Source organism: Rhinatrema bivittatum, chromosome 15, assembly GCF_901001135.1.
Source record: "Rhinatrema bivittatum chromosome 15, aRhiBiv1.1, whole genome shotgun sequence".
Classification (NCBI taxonomy): Eukaryota; Metazoa; Chordata; class Amphibia; order Gymnophiona; family Rhinatrematidae; genus Rhinatrema; species Rhinatrema bivittatum.
Genome location: NC_042629.1, coordinates 75220814 through 75234704, shown reverse-complemented (window position 1 = coordinate 75234704; position 13891 = coordinate 75220814). Strand labels below are relative to the sequence as shown.

The 13891-nt window shown below is 46.2% G+C and overlaps 1 protein-coding gene across 1 annotated transcript; it reads right to left on the bottom strand.

Annotated features, from left to right (window-relative positions):
- Positions 1–10401: 10401 nt before the first annotated feature.
- Positions 10402–13374, bottom strand: AURKAIP1 (aurora kinase A interacting protein 1). Its single transcript, XM_029579169.1, has 3 exons — positions 13140–13374; positions 12224–12666; positions 10402–10560 (listed from the first exon to the last, which is right to left on the bottom strand). Exons 1-3 carry the CDS (start codon positions 13171–13173, stop codon positions 10456–10458), a joined length of 582 nt encoding a protein of 193 aa, XP_029435029.1. The 5' UTR covers positions 13174–13374; the 3' UTR covers positions 10402–10455.
- Positions 13375–13891: the final 517 nt, after the last annotated feature.

Genomic DNA, 13891 nt, shown 5'->3' with positions numbered 1-13891 from the left:
CAGCAGCAGCAGGGTCCGGGCATGGATACAGCTCTTCCCTCCCCATGCTCCCGCCTCCTGCGCTGAGAAACCCTGATAGCAGATCCCTCGCACAGGGGCCTCCTTCCCCGCCCCCAGCCCCAGTCTGGAAGTCATTCTCTGGCTGCTTTTACTGGATCCAGCTGTTCCTGCCTTTGCTTGGCAGCCCGTCAGCTCCCTTATTCTTCTCTCGGCTTAGTTGTTTTTCCATCTTCCCTTCCACTCGTGACTTTCCTTGTAGCTCCAGGAGGTGCGGGCCTGGAACAGATGAGGGGGGCTGAGGGAGGTGTTTCGGTCAGGCCTGGGCGGCGGGAGGGTGAAGCTGGGAGCCTGGAATTCCAGCCTCCTCTGGGGACCTTTAACTTCCTCCATCTTCAAGGCAGCAGTGTAAACATCTGCCAAGGGCAAATCATAAAGGCAAGATGCTGAAGCCCCTTGATGTGACCTCTATGGGGGAAGGGGGCGAGCAAGCGCAGCCCTTGCCCTCCTGAGCCCGTCGTCCAACTCCCCAGGCCCTAAACTGCTCACTGACTGTGGGAGATCACAGAGGCCTGGGAGCCCAGGCTCCTAGGGGACCCAACAGTTTTGTAAGAACTCAAGAAGTGCCAGAGCACAAAACAAGCAGAGGTCCCTCCATCCCAGCGCTCTGCCCCTACTCTCGCCAGCTTAGGATGCCCTGAACCCGGGGTGACATCCCTGACTCTTAGGTCAGCTTCCAGAAACTTGCCTGTCTCAGCGTAGCCACACAATCTAACTCCACCACGGCCTGTGGCCTTTTTCACCTCTGGAAGAGGCTGCAGTAAAAGAAGGCATTCTCCCTGCAGAGGCACAGTTTCAGATCTTTATTTATTTAGATATTTTACGTATCGTCAATCCATGCGATGATCACAATGGTTTACATAAGTAACATTCATAAGCAGAGATTAACATATCTCAAATGAAATGAGATAATCCAGTACATATTAAATTGCTTGCTAAAGATCTAAGACTTAAGGCATGTAGTACAGGAAAGTAATACAACAAATATCACACAATAGTCTGCACATTGTTTTAAGATTCTTATCTTCTATTCCTCGTGCATGAGTTAGTATCTCTTCCTTCTTGCTATTGTAGATCTCTGCATTCTGATGTTTTAAGTTAGCTTGTGTGCGCTGTTGAAGAGCCGTGCTATTAGCTGACATTTAAATCTCTTTCTTTCTTATGTTCTATTCCTCGTGCATGAGTTAGTATCTCTTGTCCTTCTTGCTATTGTAGATCTCTGCATTCTGATGTTTTAAGTTAGCTTGTGTGCGCTGTTGAAGAGCCGTGCTATTAGCTGACATTTAAATCTCTTTCTTTCTGGTATCACACGTAACATCTCAGGTAGGGAATTCCAGAGCTTTGGACCCTCTACGGAAAACACACATAGGGCTTAGGCTGAATGACTGGATTACCTACGTGGAAGGCAACAGCGTCTCTCTCTAGTCACAACAGAAGGATTAGGAGGCACCGGGTGCTTTTTTAGTTCATGTCTCTTCCAGATTCCCATAATCCTGTCACTGAACTGGCACAACATTGAGCTAAAGGTGTTACTGGTTATGTCACTTGCATCTAATTGGAGACCTCCAACCACTAGCAGGGGCGCAGCACACTGGCATCTCTTAGGAAGGCAAACGGGCTGATAATAGCTTGGATTTTATTTCACTCTTCAATATCAGCTTCACCCTCCTAGAGTATTCTTTACTGATCTTTTCTCTCAACACTTTATGCTGAATTCTTCCACCTTCCTGCTCCAGTTCCTTCATATTGCAGTCCTCAGTCAGAGAGATGTTTTCAGTTTTGCTTAATTTTCCTTGGCACAAATGTCATCCTGATATCATCGGAGAAGCTGTTCACCACATTAGGTTGTTTTGCTAAATGAGCATCACAACAACTGTAGAGTTTCAGATCATCGACAAACAGTAAGTGCGGTCTCTTCAGTCGGGGATTGTCTATGCTACCCAGATTAATGAGAGCACTCAGCCAGATAAAACAAAAGCAGTGCTAGGGAATCTCCCTGCAATGTATTTATTTCCCATAACGTCCAAAAAGAACAGTGCAGATACAATGAACAGCCACGAGAATTTTAAATATACATAAACACAATTAATCAACGGTATAATATTGACAAGCAAAACATGTAAAAATATATAAAACAAAAATATTTCCATTTCATATTATTAAACAGGACAGGTTTGTGGAAAAATATATGATTTAAGTTTCTTCCTAAATATTTTAAAATCTTCTTGCAACCTGAGTTCAGTGTCGAACGCATTCCAAATTTGTGAAAAATGCTGTTTTTTAATTTGTTGACTAATGATTCCTCTTTACACCAGGTATTGCTATCAGGCATTGATTTCGCAAACGAAGTGCACGAGCTGAATTACAAGGTTAAATCAATCAGGCCAAAGGATGTGCCTCAACTTTCAGAGCCTTAAACATTCCTTGCTGGATCTTAATATTGCAGATGACTTATTGTCCATCCTCATAATTCGGGAGGAGTGTAGTCTGCCACCTTTTCATGGTGAACTTGATGCATTCTATCAGTACAGGATTCACTTTGTATAATTCAAGGCAATTTATTATCCAAGAGTTTGGAATAATTGCAAAGGCTTTCCTATAATCAATTCATGCTATACTGAGGTTCGACTGTGCATACAGCAGGTCATAAGAGCTTTATTCAGCATCTGCTGGACTTTGCTTCCAGAGGCAAATCTACTTTTATTACCTTTCTGTTCTACTGCCCAAGATATTATTAGAATTGATGTGGTAATATATTCCATGTGCATCAATTGCAGTAAACAGCTTATAGATTGTAGGCAAGCAGGGATGCGAGTGGATCAGCTGGATCCCACAGGGTAAGCTGTAGGAAGGGGCTGAGATTGGATCAGCTGTATCCCACAGGGTAAGTTGTAGGAAGGGGCTGAGAGTGGATCAGCTGTATCCCACAGGGTAAGCTGTAGGAAGGGGTTCTGAATGGATCATCTGGATCCCACGGGGTAAGCTAGGAAGGGGCTGTGAGTGGATCAGCTGGATCCCACAGGGTAAGCTGCAGGAAGGGGCTGAGAGTGGATCAGCTGTAACCTACAGGGTAAGCAGTAGGAAGGGGCTGAGAGTGGATCTGCTGGATCCCACAGGGTAAGCAGTAGGAAGGGGCTGAGAGTGGATCTGCTGGATCCCACAGGGTGAGCAGTAGGAAGGGGCTGAGAGTGGATCTTCTGGATCCCACAGGGTAAGCAGTAGAGAGGGGCTGAGAGTGGATCTGCTGGATCCCACAGGGTAAGCAGTAGGAAGGGGCTGAGAGTGGATCAGCTGGATCCCACAGGGTAAACAGTAGGAAGGGGCTGAGAGTGGATTATCTGGATCCAGGTTCACAGGCTATTTTCTGTGTATTCTTACATTAAGCAGCCTGGGATGGCAGATCTCAGTCCTCCACATCAGCAGCTGCACGTTTTCCAGCCCTGACACTCCTAACTGCTTCACAGACTCCAGCGGTTAGTGTTGTAATGAGCTGGCTATTTCCTGAGTAAAAACATCCAAACCCAAGCAAGTCCATGAGTTTTCCGAGAAGGAATGAGAGAGAGAGAGAGAGAGAGAGAGTCTGACTTTAACGTTCCTTTATTAAACTACTAATTGAAAACTTCAATGTCCAAGACTGTCCAGAATTAAATATCAGTCCTTTTACAAAGATCCAAAAAGTGAGTGAGGAGGCAGCCAGAGAGAGAGAGAGGTAGAAACAGCAAGAAGAGTGCAAAGCTGAGAGAAGCAGTCTGACCCGGCTCTCCAGCACACACAAGATCAGGATGTGCAAACGTGGAAGCTCGCTTCTGCTAGCGCTTCTCTTCACTCCATCTACCCTGGCATTAACTGTGCCAGCCCAGAAACATTCAAACCATGCCAAGCCCAGGGCCACAGGAGCTCTGGGAAAATCCCTCCCTCGCCCCTGGAAATCAGAGCCGTGCCCACTGTATTAACTACGCCACTGCTTGAAGGGCACCACTGCAGTCAGCTCTGCTACTGGAAGCTTCACAGGACCCGACTTCCATTTTAACGCATGGCATCTTTCATAAACAAACAGATGCTCTCTTACGCTAGAAGAGCTAACGCGGATGCAGGTTTGGACGATTTTAGTAAGATAATCAGCTCTGTCGACCCATTCTTATACTGACAGAAAGCTCTGCAGATTTCACGTTGATGGATAAGAGTGGAAAAGCCTGCACTAGTGCGAGCAGTGCAAGAGTGCAATCACCCTTCATTCTCCTCCCTCACCCGCCGCCACCAGGGAAGAGTGCAATGTGTCATGTAATACGGCAGTCGGATTTCAGATGAGGGACCCGGAACTTACATGTGATTAAAATCGAAGAACAGTGGGGGGGGGGGGGGGGGGGGGGAATATTCCTTCTACCCACGTGTCAGCCAGGCCACCTGGACAAATGAGCAGGCACTCGTGTGGTTTCTGAATATGTGCTGGCTGGATCTGCCAGGGCGCCACATCTGGTGTCCAGCTGCCCGAGCCCACAGAGGAGGAGATGGGCTACACTAACCTGGTAAGCAGGAGGTGGGGCCTCCCTCGCCCTTACCGTCTGTGGCTGTTACTTATGACTTCTCACTGTGGAATTCTCTCTGAATAAAGAATGGATGTCTTCATGGCTTAGAGAATAAACTCTCTCTCTCTCTGAAACTGTCTTCAGAACTGGGAAACGTATTCTCTCTCCTCACCAAACTAGGCCGATACAGAAAAACCCGCGGGAGAGCCGGCGAGCGCCCGCTCTCCCGACGCACGTCCAGGCCACTCTCCTGGGCGTGGGATTCAGTAAATAAAAATATGTAAATGAGGGCCCGTGGTAAAAGGAGGCACGAGGGACACTAGCGCGTCCCTAGCACCTCCTTTTTGACAGAGGTGGCGGCTGTCAGCGGGTTTGACAGCCGACGCTCAATTTTACTGGCGTCGGTTCTCGAGCCTGCAGATCGCCATGGGTTTGGAAAACGGACGCCGGCAAAATTGAGCGTCCATCTTCCAACCCACAGGCAGATTTTAAATTTTTTTTACTTTTGGGGCCTTCAACTTAATATCGCTATGATATTAAGGCATTAATTTCTGAAAGTAAAATGTGCTGGAATAAATAATTGGGCCATCAACATGCATTTGCATGTTGCGGGCGCTATTAGTTTCGGGGGGGGGGGGGGGGGGGGTTGGACGCACGTTTTCGATGCACTATTACCCCTTACTGCATAAGGGGTAAAAATAACGCGTTGAAAACGCGCATCCAAATGCAGGTTAACACTGGAGCGACCTGTACCGGCCCTTGTGTGCTGCTTCTTCACACACAATTAATTCATCCCCCTGTTCCTGACCAGTATTGTAGAAGTTAAAGTGACCACAGTGTAGCAGGTTTTCTCCCTCACTTGGGATCACTCTGAATTTATTTCCCAGGAAGCCATGCTCTTTAAATTCCACCAGGGAAGGGGATGGCCGAGCTTTAACCTGCTGCCTGGCACCTGCCAGAGCCCGCAGTGCATGGACACAGGCACACACACACCTTGATTTAGCTCAGAAGGCTGCACTGGCAACAATTCCTGAGATTTTTTTTCTGACAAATTCTGTAACCACTTTGAGTTAAATAGCTGTAAAGCCCCTGAGACAGCAGACAAACTGGTAACAGAATGGTTGTCCTACACCCGAAGCTAAAGCAACTTGTGAGGAGCTAGTACTAGGACAGTGTCAACTCCTGTACCGAATACACAACTGGGACCAAGCGCAGGACATTAGGGAGGAACCCATGCATTCACAGATCTATGATGGGGATAGCAGGGGCTGCTGCAGGGCAGGAGTGGGGAGCATGGACAGTGCTTGTGTGTGTGGGGTCTGCAGTGCAGGATGTAATCTATTATCCTGTAAGTACATCTATAGCACACAGGCAGAGCCCATTCTTATGTCTCCAATCTCCCGAGCCCGACTGTGTGATCCTTGCCTCTCTCAACACCTTCTGCAAGACGTTTCCATGCACCCTGAATTCTCAGATTTTTTTGTCACAAGTTGGAAACAATTCACATTTTGTGTGTCAAAATGTCACAATTTTCAGAAGAAGGTGGCGAGACAAACAAACTTTTGGCCTTTTCCTGGAATCTCCAGCAACCTTTTTCTCATGGGCTCTGGCTATTTTTTTGGATACCTGGAAGATGGGTGCTGGGAACAAGAGCCATGTGCTCCATTTATATTCTTGCTTTGAGTGCAGGGGAGAGATTTGTTTGTTTATACCTTAGAGAGCTCTATCTACAAATGCTGCACCATCTTTTTCAAGTTAAACACACAAAAAACAGGCTTTCTTCAGACTGGAAGCTATCACTCCCTCTGGTCCAAACTTGAAAGCTAAACCACAAAAATGCAAACATGGGAGCAGCAGTGAGAGCTGCTGTTTTCTTTCTTCCCAAAAAGCCGTCAGCATTGAGCGGGATGGCGCTCCTCCCCGTGTCTGGGCTCCACCCACAGCCCTCCAGAGAAAGTTACTGCTTCATTCTGCATTGTATCAGGCAGCTGCCTCCTGTGCAGATCCTACCTAAAATGCTGAAGTTTCATGCTCCCTTCTTCAAAGTCCCCTAATCCCCTTCACCTTTCTGTGTACATCCCCCCTAGCGCTATGCTACTGCTCTCATCATGGCCTGAAAAGCATTCTAAGGTACAGTTTCTATGAAAGGCACCTCAACCTGCATTTTTTCTTCCCTGGTATTGGAAACATGGTGACAGCACCACCCCAGAACCTATGTGACGGGGGCAAGCTGCCTGTACAAGAGGCAGCGGAGGCAGACATGGCTGGGATGGAGTAAAGTTACAGATGAAATAGGAGGGCTGTTAACTGCAGTGGGAAGAGGAGACAGAGACGAGATGGAGCATGCAAATCATTCACGCAAATAAAGATCCACAAACAAATAAATAGATGTAAAAGGTGTGACTAACTTAAAATACTTGAAATGTACTTGTTGGCTCAGTAAAAGATGTCACCTTGTTTGGGCATCCAAGTGGACTAATCTAGGATGGTGAGGAGCCTGGGGCCTGGTTGCACAGCGGGACAGGTGCAGGCTGTTTGGGAAAAAAATCTCCAGTCCTACTCACTCATTCCCATGGGGACGCTGCTTTTTTTTTTTTTCCCTGTTTTTAGCAGAACTACTGAATTTCTGTTGAAAACAAAAAAATTGCAAAAAATCAGCTGCTCTCCTTGCACAGTCAACCAATTTGTAATCCCACGTCACCACCTTGGCGCTCACTCCCAAGCTTCTCATTTCATTCACGAGCCTCCTATGCAGGGCCGTATCAAAAGCTTTGCTGAAATCCAAGTAGATCACATCGAGCGCTCTTCCTGGATCCAATTCTCTCGCCACCCAATCAAAAAAATCAATCAGATGTCTCTGACAGGACCTTCCCCTGATGAATCCATGCTGCTTCGGGACAAGCAATCCTCCTGCCTGTAGATAGGTCACTCTCCTTTCCTTCAGCAGAGTCTCCATTAATTTTCCCACCACCAAGGTGAGGCTAACCGGCCTGTGGTTTCCAATCTCCTCTCTGCTCCCGCTCTTGTGAAGCAGGATCACCACCATCGCACGTCTCCTGTCTCCAGGGATCTATTGGACAGGGCACACAGCGGTCCCACCAGCACATCTCAGAGCTCCCTCAGTATCCTGGGTTGAACCTCATCAGGCCACATGGCCTTGTCCACTTTCAGCTTTCCTAGCTCTTCCCATACCTTCTCTTCTGTAAAAGGAGTTTCGTCTCCTCCACTCCCATCCACAGTCTTGATAACAAGTGATGGTCCTTCTCCAGGGTCGTCTTTAGTGAACACTGAACTGAAGTATTTGTTTACTATTTCTAAGTCTCTCTCCACACAGGGCTCCTCATCACCTTTCAGTTTCACTTTACCACCTCAGGCCTTTCTCCTTTATCTGTAAAACGTTTCTCACCTCACTTTTCCTCTTTGGCCGTCCTTTCTTCCACCTGAGCTTTTGCTTTCCTGATTTCTTTCTTCGTCTCCCTCACTTTCACCAGGTTTTCTTCCCTGTGTTCCTCCCTTTGGGATCCTTTATACATCCTGAATGCTGTTCTTTTTGCCTTTATTTTTTCAGCCACCTCCTTTGAGAACCAGATCGGTTTCTTATTTCTCTTACTTTTGGTTACTTTTCTAACATGCAGATTTGTTGCCTTTGTAATTGCTCCTTTTAGTTTGGCCTCTGTTGTTCCACCTCTCATTTTCTCCTAGTTCGTCCCCATTTGACAAAGTCCGTATTTCTGAAGTTCAAAGCTCGGGTCTTCGTGTGACTTCTCTGTGTCCTGTTTGCGATATCAAACCACACTGCCTGATGGTCAGTGGTGTCAGGTGGGCACCCACCCGGGCATTAGAGACCTTATCCCTGTTAGTGAGCACCAGATCGAGGATCGCACCCTCCCTCGTGGGTCCATTACCATTTGTTTCAGCAGAGCCCCCTGCAGGGCATCCACTCTCCCTCTACTTCTCGTAGATTCTGCAGAAGGGAGGCTCCAATCCACATCCGGCAGATTAAATTCTTCAATGAGCAATACTGCACCCTTTTTTTCCACCTTTTGTAGGTCCAGTTCTTCCATTTCAGTCGGAGACCTGTAAATGGAAGTACCATCTTTTTTTTTTTAGGGCAGCCCATAATACTTCCCCATGTACCTTGCATTTCAGTTGCTTGGATATAACATATACTCTGTGGGCCTAATTTTCAAAAGCATTTACACACTTAAAGCTGGGTTTTACGCATGGAAATGCACTTTACCCATGCAAGTGGGCTTTTGAAAATTGCTACAATACATGCCATTGTCTTGTCCATCGGATATTCACATGTACGTGCACTTTACACGTGTAAATGGCTTTTGAAAATTGCTACAATACATGCCATTGTCTTGTCCATCAGATGTTCACATGTACGTGCACTTTACACGTGTAAATGGCTTTTGAAAATTGTTACAACCGTATGTTACATTTAATCATGTAATTCCTTAGAAAATTACCTACGTATATAGCTACAGATTGTTGGAGAAACTCCCTTCACTATTTAAAATACAGTTTGCATCGTCAATCGATTTGTGGCAATTTAAAAATGAATCAGTGTTTTGGAGATTTTAAATACCGTTTTTCAATTTTAAAAAACCAACCCCACCAACTCTGAGCCAGCTAAACCCCTTCCTGCTTCCGACTGGAGAGGCTGAAGGAGCCCCTTCAGGATTTAATCTTTGCAAACATTCCCTGCCTTCCACCCCCCACCCCCCTACCTAAAAGGTGATTCCAGCAGGTATTGGTTTAAGTAGGGGAATACATGGGCAGACTGGATGGACCACATTTCTGATCCATGTGCCGGCAGTCAGGCACTAACCTTCCCACCACCTCCACTGCTATAACAGATGGGTTCTTCAACACCAAGTGCAGGATGCCCACGGGCTTTGATTCTTGCCCCACCTAGTGGTCAGAAGAGCTAATACTTCTGTTGCTTTCATGTGGAATTCTTTTCCATGCACACACTGGAAGTTCTGCTGAAACCTTATCACGATTACTCAGACAGTGATATAAGTTCATTGTCAATTTTCAGTGTTTCCCCGACTCTACAACAACAGATGGAAAGTCTCTTTAAAAAACGGAATCTCTGTGCTAAACAGCATGAATGGAAAGGGACGCGGGTTGTCGTTCTCCGCACTGTTAAGCCTATTAAGGACGAGGACCGGCTGCAGAGCTCATGTGCCTGTCTGAGCTTGTGAGCAGCGAAAGAAGCTGATTTTAAGCAGGATGTCAAACAAAATAAATTTGTGGCAGGGTGCAGCATGTTACTGCTGCAAACAACTCACCATGTACTATTAATTGCACAGACTAAAAAGGTATATTTTTCTAATTAGAGATCACTGCTCACCTTATTTGCAGCTGCTTAGGTATTTGTGTGCAACATAGTCAGGCTTTATTCAAACACCCTTAAAAGTTAGCTGTGGATTGAAGGTAGATTAGGGGAGGTTCCTTACATGCATAGTAACATAGTAATGACAGCAGATAATGACCAAATGGTCCATCCAGTCTGCCCAGCAAGCTGCCTATGGTAGCAGCTGCCGCTCCGTACAAGTTGCCACCAAGCCTTCTGTTAAAAGCAGGACATGTAAACTTGCAAAACAAGCAGACTGTCTTGGCCTATCCATGTTCCTTTAGTGCCGATGGCTTGGCTCTCGTGAGTTCCTACGCTAATCTGCTGACTCATCTGTAAGGAGATGGGCAGGACAGATTCTAGTTACTCCGCACCAGCACTGCACAGAAAGCAAGTGAAAAGGGTTTTACCCCACAACTGTTTCACAATTAAACACCTGAAAACATGTTGCTTTTTTTTTTTTTTATTATATACATCTTATTAAAACAAACCGAACCCAGCATCTCACTTTTCATGCTTCAGAAATATCTTAGGTGCTTCCCATCCTTCAGGTGGCTTCCTCAGACCAGCTTTCTTCCAGATCCGCTTTAAGTCCCTCTCAAACGCTTTCTGGGAAATAAAAAGAACAGAGGAAAGGCTGTGAATTACCTAAATAATTACAAGCTTAAAAAAAAGGACTCATTAAATGTTCCTGCAAGAACTACATTACCAACAATCAGGGCACAGTTAGAAGCAAACAACAAGGTCAAATGTCTATCGGGATCCCCAATTGCCAAGGATACCTCAAATAATCTTGGTTTACAGAGGCAGAAGAAAGAAAGACGAAGTTGATGACATGGTCCACTTGGAGCCCAATAGCCAGACTAGAAATGAAATCAGTGTAGCACAGAGAGAGTTCAAGAGACAGAAGGTAAGGTTCAGAGCATTTTCTGAAGAACTGCCCATTTGTCGCAGGAGCAGAGACAAGATATGGTGCATCTACAGCTTCAATACATGGCTCCAGACCTGGTGTAAAGAAGAGAGTTTTGATATATTGGAAGCTGGGGTTGTACACGGAACAATAAAAGGTTATTCTGTACTGGTGGCCTGCATCTGTCTGTGAGGGGAATAAAGATCCTATCTCAGAGATTCACACTGAGTTTAAGCTGGATGAAGGCTGATTACATTGGGCTTTCACCCCTGACACAAATGATCTCACATAACAGGGAAGCAGGTATGAGTTCAAATAGAGGCAGATGTCTCAGTCCAGTTAATAAAATGTCAGACTTGCAAATACTGATGTTTGAGGTGGATCTAGATAGTGTTACTATCATGGCAATATGGTTTACTGAGTTCCATGACTGGGAGATTGCCATACCAGACTAATCTGTTCAGGAAGGCAGAAAGCAGGGAGGGATAGCACTTTTTTTTTTTTTTTTTAAATAGTATTAAAAGACTGTGGGAACAGAGGGAGTGAAGTGTGATCCAAAAAAGTATGAGACGTGGGCAAGTGTTTGGCAGTTATGATTTGATGAAAAAAAGTACAGACTCACGCACTTAGGTTGCAGAAATCCAAGGGAATGATGCACAACTAGGGATAAGATACTGATTCGAACTAACCGGACCTCAGGATGATCATGTCTGATGGACTGGTGGCCAGGATTAAAGCAAGGCTGGGGTAAGTGGGAAAAGGGAGGTGAAGATGCCTCTGTGCAGGTTGTTGGCGAGACTTCACCTAGAATATTGCGCCCAGTTTGGAAAGCTATACCTTCAAACAAATACAGACAGCACAGAAGCATTCCAGAGAAGAGCACCCAAAATGGTGTAGGGTCTGCACCAAAAGTACAATGAAATTAAACTTAAGAACCTGAATATGAATACCCTGGTGGAGACAAGAGGCAGTGGGAGATAGCCAAATAACTCAAAGGTTTCAATAATGTACAACATTCAGTGACAAGAATGCTACAGAAAGAGAGGTCACAATTCCAAGGGGGGAGACTCAGGAGCACGATAAGGAAACATTTCTTCACAGAAAGGTTTGTAAGATGCATGGAATGGCCTGCAGACAGAAACAGAAAGACTGGGATAAACACAGAGGATTCCTGCTTGTTAAAAAGTGAGGGGAAACCGAAAGACCAGCTGTGGCAATGCAACAGGAAAGAAGCTGAGCAGAAGAACAATCTTGAGGTCCTTATTTATGGGCATAGTCTAGGTTTTGATGCACACTTTTCCCTGTGTTTTCCAATAACTGGAATAAAGGTTAACAAAAGTAAATGGCATAACTGTATCTCACCTGTCGTTTCTTCCTACGGCCATCTAAGATCTTTCGTCTTAAAAATTTTGTCCTTTTTTGACGTTTCTTGTACTGGTGTCTGTTCATTTTCCTCCTGCGTATCTTTAGCACATTTTTACACTGCACCTTGCTATGGTCTTCTCCAGCCTCCCCCATGTTCTGATGGGGACAGTCATACTGGATAGTAGCTCCACCAGGTGCATAGCCTATCTTTTCCTGAATGTCAATTATCTCTGCCCTTGGCAGAGAATAGCGGATGGTTAACCAGCTTTCTAGAGGGCTGATGGACATTCTTCTAGGCACTAGTATTTCTTCCAGTTCAGGATCCAATGCATACCACCGCTGACGGGATATACCCAGGTTTTTGTTATGCTGGGTGCTGTAATTCACAGAGGTAATGCCAGGACACACACTAGCACACACTGACCTTGCCAATAAACTTTCTAAAGAAAAAACAAAAATAAAATAGTGTCATTCAAGCATAGGAAAAACGATCTAAGCCTAGCAGCACAGCGCTGGGAGTACAAACTTGTGGTTCCTGTATCAGCAATACCACAGACACCTTGTGTAACCTTCTGCGTGCTCTGTAGCTTAGTTTACCCAGCAGTAATTGGTAAAAGTGTAATACAGGCCTTGTATCCTGTCTGTTTTGGAAACCCTACACTAGACTTCTAAATCCCTAAAACGTTTTCTATTTTTTAATGTTTCCAACATAAAAAGCTCTATTTCCCCACTCAGCATTTCAGTCAGCATTGTTTTGAAAATGAAAACCGGTGTTTCCTTGCTCAGACCTAAAATAATTATTTTTTTGATTGATAAATGCAGATTAACTGAACTCCCTTCTTTCCAGCCAGGCACAGGGGCTCCTTGTGCAGGTGACGGGGCCACTCTCCTCCTCCCCCTCCTCCATCATTACCTGCGAGCCTTTTCGTTACCCGTGACAACCACATCTCCGTGACAACTTGCGCTAGAAAGCCTGCGGGAGGTCGGCCCCGGAGCGCAGCTCCCCAAGGCTGGGGGTCATCCCTTGTCCCTCGCCCACCTCGGCAGCCGCCTCACGGTACCCACTTCCCGTCCTCTCGCCGGGCAACCGCTTCCGGTTCTTCCACCGCCCCTTCCCAGCCCGGGCCAGCGATCACTTCCGTTCCCGTCGTTGGCCTTCCGGGTTGACGCCTGAGGCTTTCTGGCCAGCGCCGCCGCTCTATGGTTCCCGCCGCGCCTGCGCCCTCTGCTGCTCGCCGCTGGGACTTGCAGCGCAGGTAGCGCTAAAACCCCAAGCAGAGGCAGGGCGGCGGTAGAGCCTGGTGCGTCCCCTCCTTGCATGCCAAAAAGAGGGCAACCTAGGAGAGTGGAAGAAATCAGCTGTAAAGCTAATGCAGCTTCTTCCGCGGGGATACAGACCCCGCGCTTGCCTGCTGTGGGCTTTTTATTCTGCAGACACTAGAGCCCTGATTTACTAAAGCTTGTCTCCCGGGCTTAGTAACTCACCCCCTTACTGGATTAAGAAAAGCAAACATGAGGACTAAGAGGACGTTTTGGTATCTGTGCAGTTAGAAAGAGGGGAACGGTAACAGGACCGCATGAATTCTTTTGCAGGATGAAGCCAAATAAATTAGCCATTTTTGAACAAAATGTAGGATGATCCCATCATGAGAAGGCAGATAGCCA